The sequence below is a fragment of the Sciurus carolinensis genome, chromosome 6, assembly GCF_902686445.1.
Source record: "Sciurus carolinensis chromosome 6, mSciCar1.2, whole genome shotgun sequence".
In the NCBI taxonomy this organism is placed as follows: Eukaryota; Metazoa; Chordata; class Mammalia; order Rodentia; family Sciuridae; genus Sciurus; species Sciurus carolinensis.
Genome location: NC_062218.1, coordinates 7,588,189 through 7,611,420, shown reverse-complemented (window position 1 = coordinate 7,611,420; position 23,232 = coordinate 7,588,189). Strand labels below are relative to the sequence as shown.

Here is a 23,232-nt window from a genome sequence, read left to right as displayed (position 1 = left end):
TTACGTGTGAGTCTCTTTGCTGAAATTGAAGAGTGCTGAACAAGGTAAATGGTCTCTCAACGCCACTCAGGGCAGGTGGCATGAAGTGGGAGCAGGAGGGTGTGTTGACGGATCCTCCCTGTGTGCCCCAGACCTGCCCACCCTGATAAACTCATCTGTTCCTCCCACCTGCCCTGAAAGGTGGATGTGTTAGCATCCCCACTGTAGAGATGAGGAGACTGAGGCAGAGAGCAGAGAACTATGTTGTCTGATAAAAGACGACCGGAGCCCCACCTCACACCCAGGCAGTCAGACTCCAGAAACCATGCTCTTAGTTGTCACTACATTCTTCCAAAGAATTCCAGAGTTCAAGATGTGTTTGAGCCTGTCTCAAGTCCCCTCATTACTTTCCTTGGTGACCTTGATCAGCTCTTTACCAGTACATGAGAATTCATTGATCATCACTGTCAACACTGCCCCTTAAGAAAGTGTGTGTTCCCGTGTCCAGGTCGACACCTGCATGCAGCTTGAGGGTGAGGCCACAGGGACGCATCAACAGATTTTGAGCTGTTTCCCTCATATTTACTGTGATTTCCTTAGAAGACCTGCATGGTCCCTGCACCCAGTTACCTACATCAGAATATTTTGAGTATGATATGCCTAAAACATGTTACACCTATCTCTTAGGAAAATTCACACTAAACTTGAGGAGGCTAGGTGTGGATTTGGATTCTTCTGACAGCAAGGAAGGCTGTTGGACTGCGGAATGCTCATGTCTTTTCAGTGAGTTTTCTAGATTATACAGGATACATTTTATAGCTATAGAGGTCGTATAGTTCCCTCACCCACCTGAGCAAAACTAAATCCAGCTTACACTTGGTATTCTTGATAAATGTAGAAGATTTTCTAGAATCATTGTGTTTGCTCTCAGATCTTAAGGAGTCCTTCTGCATGCCCCAGCATCGTACCATGATGGTGTGGTGTGTGATTGCAGCTTTCTCTGAATAGACATGAGCTGGCTTGCTCCATGACCTGGACAGTTGTCCTCATCTTTTTGGATGGTTGTGGGGAGACCATGAGCCTGGGCTGGGTTGCTGGGTGTATTCTTCCTTCGGTTCCTTGGGAATACCAGGGATTTTCAAATCTGACTTCCTCAAATTAGAGTCTGGGCTCCATATTGCAAGGGTTATGAACTGGTCTCATCTCGAAAATCTCCCTTTTCTACATGTCACAGACATACCATGTTTTCTAAATGCCTGCCCGCAGAAGCTGGGGTAGCCCACCATGTGGTCCCATGTCCCTTAGAGTCTCGTCTTGCCATTCTTATATAGTGTACGTGTGTGGAATGATTTAGGTTTCCCATGGCTACAGAACATGGTCTTTGTTGATTCTGAGATTTGGTGACTCATTTCATTTTTTTTTTTTTTTTTTTTTGGAATACTGGGTAACCATCCACTCCCACCTCAAATTTCCTGCTTTGGAAATTCCTCCTCATAGTGAGGACCTGGCTCAAGACCCTGCCCTGGTCCTGAGCAGCCACATTCCTGCACAGCATGGCCCTGTTACACACCAGCCATTCACTCTGTCACTGCACTTCCATCAGGGCACCACATCATTCCTGAGAGCTGTCACCTCAACCTGGACAGAAGGTTGTGCCAATTCTTTGTTTCTTCCTCCTTGTAGAAACTCAAAGATCTCTGTTGGCTCAACATATTTATTTCCAGGATTTGACTTGTATGTGTCCCTTTCTGCATCTAGGGAACACAGGAGCAAGAGAGCCGAGATTCTGGTCCATTTATTCCACATGCCTACACTCGGACATGGTCATGAGGGAGTTTCAGGCTATGTATCCCCAAGCTTGCCTTTAGGGAAAATGAGCTCTGGCCCCAAGTCAAGGGTAAGAGGCCCACTACTTAGGAAACAGGAGCACATGTGAGCCCAACTGGTAGTCCTGCGTCTCTCATCCCTCATTCATCTCTAAAGAACTTTGGAAAGGCTTTCTCATTAGTTTGACTGAAAACAGTGCCTGTGGTCTCTGGAGGTCCTCTTGTGAACAGATCAGCACTTCATACTCTGCAGGTGTTTGGCTTTTAGTCAATGATACAATATTCTCTCAAAGGATGCAGGAAGCCACTGAGTGAATTGGGGATTGTGAGGGGTGTCTCGTGTGCCTGCCTTGGCTGCCACAGCAACTGGGAATTGTTCCCAAGGGAAACTTGTCCCTGGAGGTCTCCATCCATGCACCTCTGGGGGCCTCCATCTCATGTCACCTTGGTGCCAGCTCAGGTATGCTGGGAGACACTGCACCAGCCCCTGAGTCCACCAAGCATGCAGGATGATGTGGTGCCCAGGAACACATAGAATTGCCAGAAACAACCACAGAATGCATGATGTTCAGTTAAATTTGAACTTCAGACAAGAAATATACAAGTTTTATGTTAAGTATACCCCATGTGTCTGGCAACCCTAGGGCATGAGCTGTAATTTCTGTTATAAATAGTGTGTGATACATTGTGAACACTTGACGGAAGACAGAAAGAAAGGAGTGGACCCTGCTTGCCTCACTGAGCCACCCTGAGCCAGATTCAGAGCCTAATTTTCTCATCCTTAAAGTTGATATGCTAATTCCCACCACTTTCAGCTGTTGTGAGGATCAAGTGCAATAATCCGTGACACATGATCGCCACATTAGCAGGCCCAGAGAATGCAGCAGGACCTGGAGAGCCCTGGGGAGCTCACGTGCATTAGCGCACACGTACGGTTGCATTTTGGGCAGATAACGCTGAAGGAAGAGAATAGAAATGTCACCAAGGAAATTTGATGGGATTAGGTTCAGAAAGTTTGAGAGGGAGTATGAACCAGTTATAAAACTTTAAAAATAGCCCAGCCCTCAGATTCCTGTTTGGGAAGGTCTAACCTAGCAAGAGAAGTTTAGATAACAGGTGTGTATTTCAGAAATCAGGAATGGCTTAAAAATATGAGCTGTAGAAAAATAGAATGATACTCCTTTTTTTTTTTTTTTTTTTATAGTTAGCACCAGGCATTGTGAAACCGTTTATTGGATGGTTTCACTTTATACCACTGATACTTTATGTTCCTGAAATTGAATTCAGCTAAAGATTCTTTGCACTCTTTGATAAAGGGAGTTCATTGTGCTGCCAAAGAAAAACCTCTCTTTAGGAGATTTGTGGTTATGTAGCACCAGAAGTTATTTGAATTGGAATTTGTGCAGTTTCTGGAAGGATTCACGTATTCACCATTTCCAAGGTGCACATTAGCCTTCATATCACTTTAAATGCATTGGCCTTCATGTTCTGTGTTAATCCAGCTTCTTTAAAATTAATATTATGTGTATTTTCAATGATTAAACTGAGGCATCTTCATTTTAGAAAATGTGGAAACTATACTAAAGCATAAAGTAAAAAGTTTCAGAAATAATCATAGTTAACTGTCGTTAATATTTCTAGTTATTTCCCTGTACTATTTGATTTCTATTTGTTTCTATTCCTGGGATAATATTTTTTTGAATGACTGTTTACTTTTTCATCATAAAACCTCCTAAAACCAGTTTCCATGGTATAATGAAAAAGAAAAAAAGAGAAAAAAATTCAAAGAGAAAGAATGTGTTATGAGCTAGAGTTTTAGTGTCGATGATTATGAAAGTACCGACAGTATAATAACACTCCACCAACTTGATCCGAGTCTGCATTTTGCTGTAGACAGAATTGTAGCAACAGATGTGAGAGAGGGTGATAACATTTTCATTTCCCAAGTGACTTAATCTGCAGCATTTTGGGTTCATCCTAAGGGTGGCAAGTGATTCCATCCCAAGTCCTCTGATGGGTATCGTGGACTGAATTCAGATGATTTTCCAGTAGCTACCTTGGAACACACAGGGCGGTGTTTTGGGCCAGGGTGTTTGCAAGATAGGCATATTTAATAAAAAAAGCCAAGTCATGAGATGAACAAGCGCACGTTATCAAAACCGCCGTGCCAGGGATCTTTGCTCCTAGCCCTGGGGAAATTGCTGAGCCTCTCTGCTTACTGAGATCTTTTCTTCCGGATGTGACTTTCCTAAGTGAAAACACTTCTCAGTGCCCATCTCCATTGTGACAATGACTTCCTCTGTCGTATTCGTTTCTTGCACTTTCAGTTATGTCCTGCCCCTAACTTGGTTGCTGATCTCTACTACGTTCCCAGCAGTTTCAGCATAAGGTCCCATGGCAGCGCGTGGTGTTTACTAAGAGGGTTCTCCTGTAAGCTCTCACCCAAGCCCCGGGAGTTACAGAGCCCGACCTTCTGTCATGGGGAAGGCGGTGGGACTGAGACCTGCAGACCCAGTGGGGGGGTCTGGTAATAACCATGACTGAAGTGATGCGTGATGACTTGACTCTTGGGATTGTTTGATTTTAAATATTTCAAAACTATATCACAAAATGGTAATATTATGAAGATACCAAGGGTAAAGGTAGGAGAATGCATGAGTCCCCTGGTACACCTGTCCCTCTGGAGAATCAGTACACCCCCACCTTCACAGAACCCCTGGATTCCCTGTTCCAGTCAATAGGCTATTTCTAGATATGAGAAGATATCTCTGTTATATACTTGTACAACAAATAGTATAGATTCCTGATCAGCCTGTTCATTGGAATAAAAGGAGAGAGAAAGAAAGAACTAAGATCTGAGTTCTTCCAAGGCAGAGCGTGATCTTTCCAATCACAACAAACTGGTGGCGACATTTTGGAGTATATTTTGAACCATTTGTTTTGCTCATGTTTTGACTGCAAAACTAAGGATAAAAAAGGAAAGATTATCATGCTTTTGCCCTGCTGGTGCTGAATTTGCTTTACGTATTCAGAACTGCTGAAAGATAAACTTAAGCACATTAAAATTTTAACGAGTTTATTGGAGCTTTCCATGATTCATGAATCAGGAATTGCCAGACCACAAGCAGGTCAGTTCTTCATGGGGGTGGGAGGGGAGGGGGAAATAGAAACACTTTACAGTTGTTCTGAGAAGCACGATGAAGTAAATTCATTCTATTAGTTAAAGTAAAAGGTTCCTGGTTAGAGGTTAGTTAGAGGTAGTTGGTGGTTTCTGATCAGCTTCCTCTCTCAGGCCTCACTGAGTGGGGTATTGACCCAGGACACTGCTGCCTCTGCCACCCAGGGGCCTCCCATCCCCTGCTGTGACATAGCGTGTGCTCTCCTAAGATCTCACTGAATTAACGGGCAGGCTTGCATTTAATTGAGTTCTTGCTTTCAAATTAAAATCCCAATGATGTACCTTGCAGAAATAGAGCAAACAATTATGAAATTCATCTGGAAGAATAAAAAACCCAGAATAGCTAAAGCAATCCTCAGTAGAAAGAGTGAAGCAGGGGGTATCGCAATACCAGATCTTCAACTCTACTACAAAGCAATAGTAACAAAACAAATAGTAACAAAACAGCATGGTATTGGTACCAAAATAGACAGGTAGATCAATGGTACAGAATAGAGGACATGGACACAAACCCAAATAAATACAATTTTCTCATACTAGGCAAAGGGTCCAAAAATATGCAATGGAGAAAAGATAGCCTCTTCAACAAATGGTGCTGGGAAAACTGGCAAACCATATGCAACAGAATGAAATTAAACTCCTATCTCTCACCCTACACAAAACTCAACTCAAAATGGATCAAGGACCTCGGAATCAGACCAGAGACCCTGCATCTTATAGAAGAAAAAGTAGGTCCAAACCTTCAACTTGTTGGCTTAGGATCAGACTTCCTTAACAGGACTCCCATAGCACAAGAAATAAAAGCAAGAATCAACAACTGGGATAGATTCAAACTAAAAAGCTTTCTCTCAGCAAAGGAAACTCTCAGTAATGTGAAGAGAGAGCCTACAGAGTGGGAGAAAATCTTTGCCACTCATACTTCAGATAGAGCACTAATTTCCAGAATCTATAAAGAACTCAAAAAACTCTACACCAAGAATATGAATAATCCAGTCAACAAATGGGCTAAGGAAATGAACAGACACTTCACAGAAGAAGATGTACAAGCAATCAACAGATATATGAAAAAATGTTCAATTCAACATCCCTAGTAATAAGGGAAATGCAAATCAAAACTACCCTAAGATTTCATCTCACCCCAATTAGAATGGCGATTATCAAGAACACAAGCAATAATAGGTGTTGACGAGGATGTGGTGAAAAAGGAACACTCATACATTGCTGGTGGGGCTGCAAATTAGTGCAGCCACTCTGGAAAGCAGTATGGAGATTCCTCAGAAAGCTTGGAATGGACCCACCATTTGACCCAGCTATCCCACTCCTTGGCCTATACCCAAAGGACTTAAAAGCAGCATACTACAGAGATACAGCCACATCAGTGTTCATTGCTGCTCAATTCACCATAGCCAGATTGTGGAACCAACCTATATGCCCTTCAGTTGATGAATGGATAAAGAAACTGTGGCATATATATACAATGGAATATTACTCCACAATGAAGAATGATAAAATTATGGCATTTGCATGCAAATGGATGAAATTGGAGAATATCATGCTTAGTGAGATAAGCCAATCTCAAAAAACTAAAGGATGAATGATCTCGCTGATAAGCGGATGAGGACATATAATGGGGGGTGGGAGGGGTTAGTGTTAGGGTTAGGGTTAGGGATAAGGAGGGTGGTAAGAATGGAGGAAGGAAGGACTGTATAGAGGGAAAAGAGGGGTGGGAGGGGTGGGAGGGGTGGGGGGAAAGGGAAAAAATAACAGAATGAATCAAACAACATTGCCTTATGTAAATTTATGATTACACAAATGGTATGCCTTGACTCCATGTACAAATTGAGAAACATCATGTATCCCATTTATATACAATAATAAAAAAAATGACTTTGTTCAAAGGGACTAAACAAAGGGGACTAAACTTAGTTTTCTGAAATCAACCAGTGATTTCTTATTCTTTTGGTGACTTTAATTGCTACTTCTGTATCAGAGTTTTATGGTAGAAATAACATATTGGAAAGGACATGTAACTCCGAGGAGGCCTGAAGATGCTCCTGAGGCAGGATCCTGCCTCCAGCAGACGCACTTCTTTCCCTTCTCTGAAGGATATATTTGGTCAAGTTTAATCAAATAAAGGTAACCTGTGCTGAGTGGGATGGAGTTAGCAGTTAGAAGTGTAGCCCGAAAGGAGTAGACCGCATCATGAAAGATGGGCCCATGCTCTGTTTACATGAATGACGACCCAGGAGGAGCTGTTGGTGACGGACAGGGGCGGTGCTGCTCCTTCCTGCCCCTCTTTCCCCACCTCAGCTTCCATTTCTCCAAACCTGCAATTTTGGGTTTAAAAATATTCCCCTTCTTGCCCGTTTCCTTCTCAGGGCTGACAGTAGATGCATAGGTGTGTGTCCTCCGAAGATTCTCTCTGCTCAGACCTTGGAAGATGGAAAGATCTCCCAAGTTCTTGGATAGGAAGAATCAATGTTGTCAAAATGTCCAGACTCCTGAAAACACAATTCCTATTAAAGTTCCAATGTTGTGCTTCACAGAAATAGAAAAAGCAGTCATGAAATTCATTTGGAAAAATAAGAGGCCCAGAAGAGCTAAAGCAATCCTTGGTGAGAAAAGTGAAGCAGAAAGTTTCACAATACCAGACCTTAAATTATATTTCAGAGCTATAGTAACAAAAACAACATGGTATTCACACCAAAAGCAGTATGGAAATTCCTCAGAAAACTTGGAAAGGAACCAGCGTTTGACCCAGCTATCCCGCTCACTCCTTGGTATATATATCTAAAGAGGTTAAAATCAGGATACTACAGTGATGTAGCCACATCAATGTTTATAGCAGCTCAATTTACAATAATTAAACTATGGAACCAACCTAGGTGCCCTTAAACAGATGAATGGATTAAGAAAATGTGGTACATATATACAATGGAATATTACTCAGCTTAAAGAAAAATGAAATTATGGCATTTGCAGATAAATGGATGGAACTGGCGACTGTCATGCTAAGTGAAATAAGTCAATTCCCCAGAAAAACAAAGGTCAAGTGTTCTCTCTGATTTGTTTATGCTAACACACAACAAGGGGAGGGAGAAGAAGAATAGAAAGTAAAGGGAGGAGAGGTTAGGAGTGGGAAAGATAGTAGAACTAATCAGACATCACTTTCCTATGTTCATATATGAATACATGACCAGGGTAACTCCATGTACAACATGTAACAACATGTACAACCACAACAATGGAATCCTAATTAGAATGATATATACTCTTATAATCTCAAAATATACTCTACTGTCTTATATATCTAAAAGGAACAAAAAAAAAAAGCTAAAAAAAGATTCTCTTTACTTATCTTCCTCCTTCGTTCACCTATTCTTCCCTTCTGTATTTAGGTTATTCAATTAATTAACCTCATCTGTGGATTCATATGTATTTATATATTTAAGTCCCTTTTTGTCTTTTGGCTTTGCTACCTTTTCCCAATGTTTACCAGACGTCATTATTAGTACCTAAGGATCACCTGTCACATTCCTTCAGAAGTCAGGCTCCCCTGCCTGCAGCTCTGTGGGTCAAGGGACCCAGCAGAGTGTGCTTTTAACAAATATGTAGTTTCAGAGGCTTCTGAGCTCTTTTGGAAAATATTTCTCACCATCGTGTTCCTTCTGTTATTGTGTAAAAATAATTTCTGGACTTTTCTTCCCTGCTTGAGCTGGGAGGAGACAAGTCTAGCAGAATAGTTATTATTTAGTTGGAACTAAATAAATAGAGACCCCCTTTCCCCAGATTCCACGAATGAGCGCACAGGGTGAGATGAGGATCCATCGGCGCAGTGCTTGGCGTGCGCTGTGGACCTGGGTTCCGAGGCATCAGGATTCATTCTTTCAAGGCTCTCTCTTCATCAAGTATGTGTTCAGTCTACTTCATAGGAAGGAGCCTCTCAGGAGCTGCATGGACAAGGAGGAGGCATGCTCTCTACCCAGCCTGGCAAGCTGTGACCCCGGATTGGCCCTGGTTTTGTGAATGCAGTTTTATGGGACCCAGTCCCATCCATTCATTTGCACGTCCTCTGTGGCTGCTTTGGAGCTGTAAATGGAGTGCTGAGCAGCTGGGGCATAGACCTCAAAGGGAACTGTCTGCTCCCCTGCAAAGTCTGTTGACTCCTGGTCTAGTGAGTGTGACAGGTTCCTGGTGTCCTTGGGGCTGGGAGGTGGCACTGACAGGTGCTCTCCTGGTCAGGCTTTGAAGGTGCCTCAAGTCCCCGGGAACCGGAGCTCTCAGAGGGAAAGTCAGGGGTCCCCAGGAGCCGAAGAGGCTCAGCAGGGGTGGGTAACTGGTGGTGACCCAAAGGGGCAGTGATTGCAAAGGAGGCCCTGAGTCTCAGGTGGGAGCAGCATGCAGAACTGGGACTTGGAGTTCTAAACCAGGGATTCCAGTTGAGGTGGCCTGGAGAGCCACACAGGAAGAATGGCTTTTGGAATGGTCAGAACCACAAGGTGTCTGGAATTTTCTCATAGTGAACTGGCATAATGAAAAGTGGTAGAAATAACACCTATGAATGGGCTGACAAGCTGCATTGACAGGCCACATGATTAGATCACATCTTCATGTTCTTTAAAGCTGTTAATGCAATTGAGATATTAAATATTTACATTTAGAGAATTAAAATAATTTCATGAGAACATTTTGGGTCTTAAAAGTTGCAGGTTCTGTTTCTCCTTGGCTTGTGCAAAGTGACATGCATCTTTGTTAAAGCTCAAGTCCACTAAGGTACCTGAAAACTTGGGGCACCTGTGGATGTCACTCTTTCAGACTCCGTGCTGGTTGGATGTTGATAGCTGTTGGGTGGAAACTCGAAAGATGGAGAGAGGATGCCTTCCATGCAGGCACGGGTGAGACTAAGTTGTCAATCGATGTCACTTTTCAGACTCATCCAAAGGGTGACGGTGTATAAGTATGTGTGTTTTACCTTCAGATTGTTTCACCATCAACCTTGGTCTAAACTTTTACTAAATGGCAATAATATTTTCTATCACCGTTGTTGAAATGTTTCTTATAGAGTTACTTGCTTTTCTATATTCATTTTACAAAGTAAGTCTCCTTTAATTATTCTGTCTGCTACTCATTTATAAGCGAGGCTTTGACTTACATGTTAAAGAAGGACTTGGAATTTTTCTTTGACTTTACAGCCATATTCATCAGAGACCAATTGAGTTATTCTAAAAGAACGCCATTTTAAAACACCTGTGTCTTTCATAATTAAAGGAGGTCAGAGTTAAGTTTTATAGTGTCTCTAGATGAAATGAGTCCTGTAGTTAATATGCTCATGACGGCTCAACCTTTTCTTAATGCTGGCCAAATCCACTGCTCTCCATGAAGGAGCAATTGGCATCATCTGCAATGGTCCGCACTGCTCCCCAGAGAACAGAATTATGCTTAGTGATTGGTTGCTTGGTGGGTCCCAGGGGGATGAGATGGGACCCAGGAACACATTTCAATCCTCAAGTCAATAGGAAATCAACCTCAGTGAGGAGAGACGGACCTTCTCAGAGGTCCAGTGGGAAAGGAAGCATGCACTTTAATATTGTTAGTTTGCATCGGCCAACTTTGATGGCTTAGTTTATTCAGTTTACCAGAGCTATATACTCGGCATGTAGCAATACTTCTAAAAGTACAATGGTTTATTGTATTTAAATGGGTAATGTCTACTTTTATTCCAAGACATTTGGGATAGAAGTAGATCCATACTAAGGGCAATATCTTTGATTGACTTTAGCCATAAGACCAAACCAAATTTACCACTTGGCAAAATCTTGCTTTGTACTTGTGTGGTGAGGAGCGAAGAACGGAAGCGTGCATTGGCTCCCTTTTGTATAGCCAAGACGCTCGGAGAGTCTAATCGCTTAACCTCTCGCACAAGTACCTTTCCCGCTGAAGAATGGCAGTGTTCCTTATCGCTACCTATTTACATCGCGGGTGTTAAGAAGATTAATGAGACTGCTTAGATGCTTCGGGTTCTCACCCGAAGTGCAGCGTGTGCCAGGCACTCGGCTGGCTGGAGCCAGAGCACGACTCCTTCACGCTGGAAGGGCTGGCGGCCTTTCTCCTGAACCTCGCGTATCTTGTTTTCGCCGTACACACTCCCACAGTTGCAAGATGAAGTGATGCCTCTGCAGCACAGCCCTGGAGAACAGCCCTGTGCAGGGGACATAGATCTTACTTTGCTGTGTGAGTGGCTCGACCTTTGGGAATATCCATTTTTTTGTTCCCGTTAGAAGATTCTCTTTCTTTTTGTAACCTTTAACTTCATAGTTCACTGACCTAAGCTGTAATGCATCAAGCTGTCTTGAGAGATTTCAGGTCCCCCAAGTTGCTAGCTGGATTGGAATTTTTCTTACTGCAAAAATGGTTTTGGAGTTGTACTTAGAACCAAGTAGTTTGAGAAAAGTGTTTAGGTTAGTAGACTCCACCCTGTGTCTGCCATATTCTTAGGTGATTTATGGAGGTGATTAGGGAATTGTATAAATGTTTCATTCATGATTCGTCTTTTAAAGTAGCTGGGAATTATAGCAGATAGGTAAATACTAAAATGTGCAACATCATGCATTTCTTTAAAAATTTTTTAAAATTATTTTTAGATATATATGACAGTAGAGTTTATTTTGACATACCATACATACATGGAGTATAACTTCCAATTCTTGTGGTTGTATGTGATGTGGACTTACACTGGTTCTGTACTCATGTATGAACACAGGAAAGTGATGTCTGATTCATTCTACTGTCTTTCCCATTTCCATCCCCTCTCTGTCCTCTCCACACCCTCCTGTCCAATCCAGTGAACCTCCACTCCTCCCTCCTCCACCCCCATCTATTGAGAGTCAGGACCCACGTGTCAGAGAACACGGGACCTTTGTTTTTTTGGGACTGGCTTATTTCACTTAGCATTATAGTCTCCAGTTCTATCCATTTACCGGCAAATGCCATAATTTCATTCTTCCTTATGGCCGAGTTATATTCCATTGTGTATATGTTCCACATTTTCTTAATCTATTCATTTGTTGAAGGCACATAGGTTGGTTGCATAGCTTAGCTATTGTGAACTGAGCTGCTATAAACATTGACGTGGCCACATCACTGTAGTATGCTGATTTTAAGTCCTCTGGATATATGCTGAGGAGTGGGATAACTGGGGGATACTAAGCAGTGTGGAGATTCCTCAGAAAACGTGGAACATCACCAACATTATGCATTTCTAATATGGGAAAGTCCAGCAAGGCATTTAATTGACAACTTGTGTTTAGCATGCAGAACACTGTTTATTAAACAAATATTTAAAAGTACCTACCAATTCTGTGCCTTAAAAATTAAACATTTTTTAAAAGCCACACTCATGTAACTAACCAAATTACATGAAGATAGGCATTAAATAGATGCCGTGACTATGTAAGACTACAGATAGTTCCGCTAACTCCAATTTCAAAATGTTCAAGTTAGTGGATGAATAGCTCATCCTGTAGAGTGCTCGCCAAGCGTGTGCACAGACCTGGGTTCGAATCCCCAGCACCTTGGAGAGAAACAAAAAGTGAAAATGTTCAAGTTAGCTTTATCAAGTCTTCATATTAAGCAAATAAATATACTAACTTTACAATAATAATTTTTTTGACTTTTTGTTATGAGGTTTCATTTAAGATTATTTTGAAATATTAGTTGAGAAAAATTAAAATGCATGAAAAGTACTCGTCACAAACTTACTGAAATTTGTTATGATAAAAAAAGGTGTTGTGTTACATGGCTATGTTAGATACCTTTCTGTTACTATAACAAAATACCTGAGGTAATTAAATAAATAAGGGAAAATTTCACTTTAGCTCATAGTTTCAGAGGTCTCAGTCTGTGTTTCACTAAATCCTGTTGTTTTGGGCCTGTGCTCCCATGGTTCATGTGGGGAGGGTCTGTGGGGAGACCTGTTCACCTCATGTCAATCAGGAAGGTTATGTAGGCCACGTGGGTGAGCAAGCAGGGGCTCCCCATGTCCCCTTCCCGGACAAGCCCCAGTGACCTCACTTCCTTCCTGTATTCCTGACCTCCTAAAGAGCCCTCCCCTTCCCAGTAGCACTGTAGTTTGGGGTCCTTGCCTTCTACACATGACCCTTGGGGGACATTTCATGTCCTTATATTCAGCCAACCCCATTGGCCTCGTATATGTCTAGAAATGCCCGCCTCCATTTCTAACTACTCTGACTGACTGTGCGGCTCAGTTCTCTAGTTTCAGAAACGAAGAAACTGGCGTACTCTTAAATGAAGGGCAGGCAGTTTGGGGAAGAATTCAAGCAAATAACGAGTGAGAAGGGAGGCACCACGTAATCAGCCAGACCCATGGGTCAGCCTGTCCTTAATGAGGAGACGTATGTCACAGCCAGTCACAGCCCAGAGGTGAGCAGTGTGTCCTGGAATCAACGCGCTCGTTATTAGGAGCGCTCAGCCTTAACTGCCTCAGAGGGACTGGTCAGTGCTCCTGTGTGCCAGCAATGAGCCCACGGAACAATGACCCAGTCAGAGCTGTCGCCGGGCCCGTGTCTCTACCTGTGCAGCTTTGGCGCAGATGAGACTGGGAAGAGGGTACTGGGTGTCTAAGTGGGGAGACCCAGCCGGATAATGGGCGCAGAGACGCGGGTCTTGTTTCTAACCCTAGGTCTTTCTCTGAATCCTTGGACAAGTCACACTGCTTCTCTTAATTCATCCACAAATTGAGGGGCATATATATATTCTTTCATGACAGTTCTAAAATTCTTGGATTCCTTGATTCTTTTTGTAGAGGAAAAAAAAATTAAGAATGAATTAAAAAGTACCAACTTGTGTCTTGTAACCAAGAAAATGCTACCAAGTCCACAGCCACGTTGCTTCTCCTAAGTGTGGAGTTGGGCATGGTCATGGTGGTGGCCATGGCGATTCTCCTAGGAGACACGTGCCTCTCTCTGCCCCCTCCCGTGGCTCTCTCATACTATTTGTTATCGCTGATGAGAAGATGGGGAGGGCGCCCTTGTTCTCAGGGGTTTGGGAGAAGGAGAGGAGATGGGGAGATCCACTGGCATTGTTAGCAGGGAGGTGTAACTTACAGGTGACATTTGCTTGGGGAGGTGTCGAATGTGAGTGTATCCATCTTTGTCCTGAGTCAGTCTTGTCTACTATGGAAAACATCTGGTGCAGGAACCAGAGATTCAGAGAGTGGTCTCGACCCCTCACCACGTCCCAGGTAGAGAGAGGGCTTCGAACGTTCCTCTCCGGCTCTCCTGCTTGGAGCTCTGCAGAGCATGTGGCTACTGTCTTCTTTCCTCAGTGACCAGAGGGCACTTCTGTCTCTTCCTTGGTACAAAGGCTACTATTTCAGAAAGTGTCCAAGGTGGACATTGTCGACTGATGGCTGCCTCTGTACACACACACATACACACATACATACACACGTATGAGTCACACGTATGCATGTATGTATACATGTGCTTATGTAAGGGAAAAACCGAGCAGGAATACGAGTCTTGGGATGCCCCCAAAGCTCTCACATTGATTGAAGACATGGTCGTTTCTCTCACTGGACTCAGATGAAGACAAGAAAACCAACACTGTCTGCTTTCCAGTCCAGTGGCACCGCTGCTGGGCCTCCCCAGCAGCCCGTCCCTGAAGACCCGGGGTGCCTGTGTCGCCGCTGCCTGAAACCTGCAATTGCTGAAGGGCAGAGCCCCTCTCTCTGTCCTGGTGTGTGGAGAAGCTGCTGAGAATTCCAGCATGTCTGGAATTTCAGTGGTTTTCATTTTCAGCTAGAAGCTACAGCTACTGTTAATGGAGTGCTGGGTCTGGCTCCATTCTAGTAGTGTCCTTGGGTTTAAGTTTCAGAACGCCACTTGCGGGGTAGACGTGACAGTCAGCTCCATTTTCCTGCTGAGAAGACAGCTCTAGAGTGGAATCTCTTCCTTCCCGAGGCTGAATGGTAGCAGGTCTCTTCTTTGCACAAATACTCTGAGCCACTAGGGAACACTGCCTCCCATGGCAGAGGGGCAGCTGGCCGAGCTGGCCAGCCCAGGGCAAACAGCGTGAGGGCACAGCCCTGTTGCTCAGGGTGTGTAATCGCCCCTGGTGCCCCTTGCTGGCCCCTCAACTGAGAGATGCGTCCGTGTGTGTGGATTCCTGGCCTCCCTGAGCGGGGGTGTGGGTGTCTGTGGCACAGCAGCTGAGAACCTGGGCAGCTGTGGAGCACTGGCAGCCTCTGTGGTCCCTCAGCATCTTCACCTTCCCACCTGTGCACCCAGCTCACCTTCCTCGCCCTCAGATGACCTTCCTATTGGGAACCTGGCCTCTCTCTGGTGTCTGACTAAGTAAAAATGGACTCTCCTGTGGTGTTCCTGCTCCCCAGAGGACCTGGGGCCTGGCTCTGCATTGAGGGTGCTGGGTCTGCTGTAATAAAAGACAGGGAGGTCCCCCCAACAGCTTTGTGGTAGGGAAGGCACATGCCAAGCCTTGCTTCCGGAAGCTTCTCTGGCAGTATATCAGGGGTTAAATTGCAGAGACAGTGGCGTGTGGGGAGAGGCTGTTGTGGTTGGCAGGAGGCAGGCTTCACTCTGCGGGAGGTGGCGTCATGCCCACGGTGTGGGAGGGATGGTGGTAATCTGGTGCCCAGGGCAGTGCCAGTCCTCGTCCCTGCCTGCCCTCTAGCACGTGTGCACAGATGCTGCTGGATGTCCCCCTCTGGGTGCTTTGTCCTCCCTCTCTCTGGGCACAACCCCTTTTCTTGGTCCCCTGAAGCTGTGCTGGCCTGGCATGGCTGCCCCTTGCCGTTCCACTGGAGTGGCATGTCCAGTTTTTATATTTTGCACCTTTACCCCTCCCCGAGGTGGTGGCAGGGGACGTGATCTGCGTTTGCTTCTTACTGGCAGTTTCTTCACGGTGCTGTAGAAGTAACCTGGGGCAACTGTCCTGCAGCCCCCTCGGTCCTCCAGACCGCTGCCCGCCCTCGTCCACCCTGAGGGCCTGCTCTCTGCTGTAGGCAGTGCTTTCTTCCCACTTCCCCTCACACCGAGTGATTTCTTCTCCTTTCAGCTGGAATGCTGTTGCTGCTGCCCTGGTCGCTGCCTCGTGTGTTGGCAGGGAGGCACGCGATCTCAGCTAGAAGTCAGCGTGGCCCCGGGACAGTGGGCAGTGGGTCGTCCCCAAAGCTGCAGCACGGTGGCCCTGCTATTCCTTGTGTGTCTGAGAGTTTCCATTTCTCAGATTTCCTGTGTCTCATGTGGGACCCAGAGCTGACTCAAACCCTCGGCGCATCAGTGTCCTCGGGTGGACGAACAAGTTCACGGTGCTGAACGGGATCCCTCAACAGGATGGGGGCCACGTTACCGAGACGGCAGGTTGCATCCAAATTCCAGCATACAAATCTCAGTGAACAGGGCTGGTGGATCAGATGAGGCTCACAGGAGTAGTTGGGTATGACTTTACTGAAGTTAAACTCGGTGTCAGGATCAAAGGCCCATGTCCTTTTCTAATCCGTGCAGATGGAGAGAGCCAACCTTGCCACACTGGGACTTACTCATGAGCTCTCTTGCCAGTCAGTCTCCATGAGCTGTCGACAGGCTGAGTGCCTTTGTTCTCTGAGCTGGGCACGTTCTCTGCAGGATAGCTTTCTCCATACTTTTATTGGTACAGTATAATCATCCATAACGGTGGGATTCATCCTTACGTATTTGTAGGTGCACATGATTTAATGATGTAATTTGGCCACTGCCATTCCTTGGTATTCTCTCCCTCCCCTCTTCCTTCTCTGTGGTCCCTTTCCTCTACTCTACTGGTCTCCTGTGAATTTTCATGAGATCCCCCACCCACCTTACCCCACCTTTTTCCTTTTTAACTTTCACATATGAGAGAAAACTCACAACTCTTAACTTTCTGAATTTGGTTTATTGTGTTTATCATAATGTTCTCAATTTCTATATATTTTGCTGTAAATGCTGTGATTTCATTTTTCTTTATGGCTGAATGATACTCTATTGGGAACACATACCACATTTCCTTTAACCGTTCATCTTTAACCTATGGAACCTAGCTAGGCTGGTCCCTCAGTTTGGCTGTTGTGAATGGCGTTGCTATACCATGGGTGTGGATGTGTTACCACAGTGTGCCGACTTTAATACTTTCAGGATAAATACCGAGGAGTGGTGTAGCTGTGTCATATGGTGGTTCCATTCCTGTCTTTTGAGGAACTTCTATACTGATTTCCTTAGTGGTTTTATTAATTGACTATCCCACTAGCAGCATAAAAATGTCCCCATTTGCCCACATTCTCTCCAGCATTTACTCTTGTTTGTTTGATGACTGTGTTCTGACTGAAGTGAGATGGAATCTTAGTTTGTGGTTTTGATTGTATTTCCCTCATTTAATGATTTTCTTTTTTCTCTAGCGTTCACATATGAAGGAAATGATCTGATTGAATTTCCCTAAAATGGTGAACATAATTATTTTATTTTATTTTATTTTAAATTCAGAGACAGGGTCTTGCTGAGTGCCAAGGCTGACCTTGACCTTGCCGTCTTCCCCCAGCCAAGTCGCTGGGGTTATAGGCATGCACCACCGCACCCAGCTAGATCAAGCTTGATTTTGAAATTGTTGAATATTTTGTGGATATATTAGGTTTATATAACCATTTCCCTCCTGTTAAATATTTAAGATGGCTTCTTTTGCTATTAGAAATGATGCTTATATTTGTTGGCCATTTTTCTTTTGAGTTTCTCTTTGTCGGTTTATTAATTGTATTACTAGTTTTTCTGGTGTTACGTTTTTTTGAACTCTTTATATATTCTGTATATTGATCCAGCAGAAGGATAAGTTTGAAGCCCAAATCTTTATGTGTTCTTGTCCTTTAGTTTCATAATACTTATGAACTGAGGCTTTTGGAATTCATTAAAACTAAACCTGCCCTCCTCTTGTGTCTTGTAGGAACTACCTCTTCAGACTGCAGCTTGAAGACCTGTCTCTGATCCAGGTAGGTCCCTGTTTGAGGGCATGGAGGCAGAAGCAAAGGTGCCGGTCAAGGCAGGGCAGGGTTTTGCTGCTCAGCTGGTCGGGCCACAGGTCTCTGGGCTGCCCCATTGATGTGAGTCCCACCTTCGTTAATTCCCAACCAGCCTCTTCCTCTTCCCTGTGGCCTCTTGCGTTCTTGGGAGACATCCTGATTTACTCTCCACCAGGTGACAGACAACTCAAGGACATTCCTGCAAAGTCTGCGAGCGTCCCTTTGCTCTCTGAGAGCACCCGTTGGTTATGGAGTGTGATTCATTTAGCCATCATGTTCTTATGAAGTGTCTTAGTTTCCTCTTTTTGTTTCTCATTAGATAAATATAAATATAGGGATCTACACAGATCAAAGAATAAACAAGGTATATCAAAATACAATTTTTAATTCTGTTACTGCTATTGGGAGACAGAGTCATGGATCCTTGTGCCTAAATATTTATTTCAGTAGCAGACATGAATTGTAAAAGCCCTCTCTATCTCCCTAGTCTTTGGGAAAGGTGGGATAATCAAGGTCTCAAGAGAAGAAGATGATTGGGACACAAATGTCTCTCTCACAGATTCTCAAATTCACTGTGGACCATGCCAGGATTCCTGGGCCAGGCGCAGTTTGGAAAATGTTCTTCAACAATTCAATCCTCATGTCTTGGGCTCTAAGAAGCAACTGGGGAGAAATTTATCATAAGATTTTATTCTCTTGATAATGCTTGTCCTTGTGAACATTCAGAACCTTTGGAGCTACATTTTAACATTAAATCTATCTTTTATTTGTTGGGGTCTTGAAATATGACAATCTACAGCCAAAGCTAATATTGGTAAAAGCAAGATCTTTGAACACCCTTCACCTGGGCTTGTGATCTAGCTCCAGGTCTGTCAGCAATTACTGGTTTCCTCATCGGCAAAATGGCTACAAACCACTACCAAGCCTCACCATCAAGAGGAGATGAAGTGAGATGGGCGGAAGAGATAAGCGTAGTGACTTCTCCATGAATGGGCTTTGCTTTTGTGAAGTGAGAGTGATTAATGGTAAATCACTGGCTTGTCGACACAGATAATCACAGTAGCAGGTTAGAAATGAGAATCCATGAACATATTCAAACAAGGAGACACAAATCCGTGTGGGAGGTTAAAGGGTCTGCTCGCTCCTACCATAAAATACCAATGAATAAACACGGGAGGAATGGTTTCATTCAAGAATCATGGTTTGGCAGTCTTCACACCAAAACACTTTTTAATGCAAAAATGATCCTTGACTGCTAAAATGCTGAATCTGAGTTTGATGACCAAAAGGTAGTTACACAGTCTCACAGAATTACCGATAAGCTAGTTATTAGTTATGAATAATAACTTTCAACACGGCAGTGAAGACGCCTGGCAGATACCTTACAACCAGGCAGTGCAAAGTGACCTCCCCAGTAACAGGACAGAGTCCAGTGATTAGTTGCCCTGAGAAGGACACAGGAAGATTCTAGCAAAACTCATAGCCAGTCTCATTGTGAGGAACCACCCGACAAAGCCAGACAGAGGGCTGTCCTACATAAAGCTGGCTTCTGTCCTTCAAATATCAAAGTCATAAAGGATACAAAAGCAGGGTGAAGAGTTATCCCACCACCGAAGAAGACAAATAAACATGACAGCCATGCATCGCTCGATCCGTATTGGATCTTGGACCCGTATTTTATTTTTTCTTACTCTAAGGGAAATATTGGGATGACTTATAGACTGTGATTGTAGATAAGATAATAGAAATGTGCTAATACCGACCCCCTGACGTCGGTAACTGTGACGGTGTTGCAGAGGAAAGTGCCCTTGCCCTGTGGGAGAGCCTACTGAAATATATGGGGGTAAAAGCTGTCATTTGGGTAATTTTAAAAATCACTGCATATATATGTACAGAAGATAAGCACATATATGCAGGCAGAAAAATGATAAAGCAAATGTGATCATATGTTCATGGGGGATAGCGTCGAAGGGTTCATGAGGATCCTTTGTGACATTCTTGTGACTTTTCTTGACATTATGTTGCCATTAACATGTGCATGTAATATTGCTCACTGTCCTCTGTCCATGGCGGCTGCCTCTGTGGTGACTGCCTGCCTTTGTGGGGAGGCAAGTGTAGGGGGTTGATGGGCCGAGGGCTGCTCTGGTCAGCAGTACCAGGGGCGAGAGCCTCCTCTGTAGACACAGGCCAAGCAAGCAGTGAGTGCTGAGAGGTGGCATTGGGGACACAGCCTCCCGCAACGCCCTTGGCGACCCGCAGTGCCGCTCACCCCTGCACACTCCGGAGTTGGCTCTGCAGTTCTGTGGCCTGCTGTTTACTTAGCGTGGAGAGGGATAAAACTGGCAGTTCTTCACGACAGTGTTTTCTCCTTACACATCTCCAGGAAAGAGGTCTTGTTGATTTCTATGAATATTTTATTTTAATTCAAATGACTACTTCCAAGGCTAACAAAAAGGAATGAGCACAAAGGCCAGCAAACGGCTCTTCGGGCCTTGTAAACAGCGCTGTCTGAGAGAAGCATGTGAGCCACATAAGTAATTTAAGATTTTCCCATAGTCACATTGAAAACAGTTCAAAGAAACAGGGGGATTATTTTAGTGATGTATTTGAGTTACATCATGTATCTAAAATATCATAATTCGAATATGGAGTCATTACAAGAAGTTCATGGGATACGGTGCATTCCTTTTCATAAGTAACACATTTTGGTGCTTATTCTGTGCTTTCAGTGCGTTTCTACGTGGGCTTGTGTCCAGTGGCAGGGCCGCCTGCTGGGCAGCGCAGCTGTAAACTGAGCGGCAGGCGCCGTGACTCACATGCCTCCCATGACTCTAGGCAAATTCTGGGAACCATCATCTGGGCTTGTTTTTGTATCTCAGGCTAATCATCTTCTCCCTCCTTCTCTCTCCAAAGATAGGAAATCATGGCTTAAATGTGGCAGGATGGGAGCCCGAGGCCAAGGACACCTAAGGCAGACAAGAGCAGGGAGGCAGGGAGGCGGGGAAGGCCTGGGCACGGGCCGGCTTTGGGTGATCCCGCCCCCTCTGCCAGACAGCAGCGTCCACCTCTGGGTGGCTGCTTGCACCCGCCTCTGCACAGCCCATGGGGACCTTCTAACCTGTCCACCAAAGTCAGGGCGCCCACTGGTTCCCAGACCAACAGTGTTCCCAGCTTCAAGGGCTTTCTCTTGCTCTCCTCTCTCTCTACTCGCTTTAACCCTGCTCTCTATCTGCAGAAGAGGAGGGGTCCTGAGTCTCACTTCAGCTGTCACCTCCTTGTGACCCCTCCCAAGGAAGGATGGCTGGTGTCCCCTGAGGTCTTTCACACCCTCGGGCCTTTACTACCACTTACTGCTACTAGTACTTCTTCTTCCTCTTCCTTCTCTTCCTCTTTATTTTTCATTTTTTAACCAGGGAGTGAAGCCAGGGGTGGTTAACTACTGAGCCACATCCTCAGCCCTTTTATTTTTTATTTTGAGACAGTACCTTGCTGAACTGCTTAGGGCCTCACCGAGTTGCCAAGGCTGACCTCAAACGTGTGAGCCTCTGACCTCAAGCCTGCTGAGCCTCTGACCACAGGTGTGCCGTCATTGCCTCCTGTGCAAATTCACTCTGTTGGAAGGTGTAATTTTTAATATCTTTTATTTATTTGTTCCTTTTAGTTGTCCATGACAGTAGAGTGTATTTTGACATATACATGGAGTATAACCTCCTATTCCTTTGGTTGTACACATTGGTTGTGTATTCATATATGAACACAGGAAAAGTCATGTCCGGTTCATTCCACTGTCTTTATTTGTCTTTGTATCCTCAGTGTTGTATTAAAGTCAGTCATTAGATTAGGTTACTGGTAGCTGGTAGGCTCAAAATAAATACCTGGAAACAGTTTAATGTCTTGATATTTGATAGTATATTTCACCCTTTCTCAATCATTTTTACCTTAACTTTATGAGGTATAAGGTAAACTTCACATTGTTGTTCCTAAAGTCAAGAAAAGCAGTAAGAAATGGCTGCTGAGAGGCACTTGGACACACACAGGCGTGCACACTTAGCTCAGAGGAAGGTTCCGGCACAGGCAGGCGATCTGGGTTCTGACATGCTCTTCCTTAAACACCAGTCCCTGTCTTCAGTGCTCTTCTGTACATTTCCACACCCTCAAATTCTCTGCCTCTGTGTTGACTTAACATCAGTCATCAGCAGTAGATATTGAAGAAAACGTCCATTTTTCCTTTTATCTAGTGACCTGAGCAGACCTCTGGAGCCCCAGCAAGCCCTGCTCTGTCAGTGCCCCAGGATTTAATGTGCCTCCTTAGGTTGAGCAGCCTCCATGCTTCTAGGTTGTGGGAGGTTCGGGGACACCCCTGAGTTCATCCCCCTTCAGTGAGGGGTCCCCACCTTATGCTGTCCCTAGAACCTGGTCGTAAGGTGACTCAACTTTGTGGAACCATGGTGAATTCATGAGCTGATTTCAGAATGAAAGACCACTGAAAGATCAGATTGCACACTAACCCTGATACAGAGAGCTAACAGGTCCCAAATCAGAGTCCCCTCTGCTCTGCCCAAGAGGCTCTTGTCTCCCTAGATAATCGAGACATCAGCAATGGAGTCTTTGAGGAAGTAAGATCTGACAGGTCGGGATGCAGCGACTCTCATACCCCTAGTGAACGTGGTCTGTTTGAGGCAGTATTCTTGGCATCGCTGCAAGAATGTTCACATTCCATGAAGTAAAAAGGCTGCACTTAGAATCTTTGTTAGGAATTTCAAGCAGGCATCTCCTTCAATAATGTAAGGAGAAAATCCAAGAGTAGCTTTTAATTTGAGGAAGTAAAACCTGTTTTTCACCAATGACTGGAGAATCAAATATTAACCGGCTGTCGTTTGTCCTGCGTCTTTCCCCTGGAGCCTGACGTGGTGCATCCCTGGGACTCAGTGTGGACTGAAGATGGCCTCTGTGGTCTGTTGAAGACCATTTTCTGCAACAGTGGTAGTTCCCATTACGCATCTCTCCTACCTGGTGTCATGACAGATGTGAGTGTTCAGCGTTGCTTCTATTCTTGCCGGGATCATGGTAGTCATTTTACAAGAACAAAACTCTTTGAAATGTGAACATGCAGGTGGCCCCGGACTAACCAGCCACACTTGCCCCTCTGAGATTCTTCCATGATGAACTGAGGTAGCAGCTCTGGAACACCT

The 23,232-nt window shown here is 44.5% G+C and overlaps 1 protein-coding gene across 1 annotated transcript in view; it reads left to right on the top strand.

The window, feature by feature from the left end:
- Window positions 1–23,232, top strand: part of Sema5a (semaphorin 5A) — a 443,089-nt gene that overhangs the window by 206,462 nt on the left and 213,395 nt on the right. Inside the window, 1 exon segment of the mRNA XM_047556570.1 lies at window positions 17,965–18,010. Within this exon segment, the coding sequence (XP_047412526.1) occupies window positions 17,965–18,010 (46 nt within the window).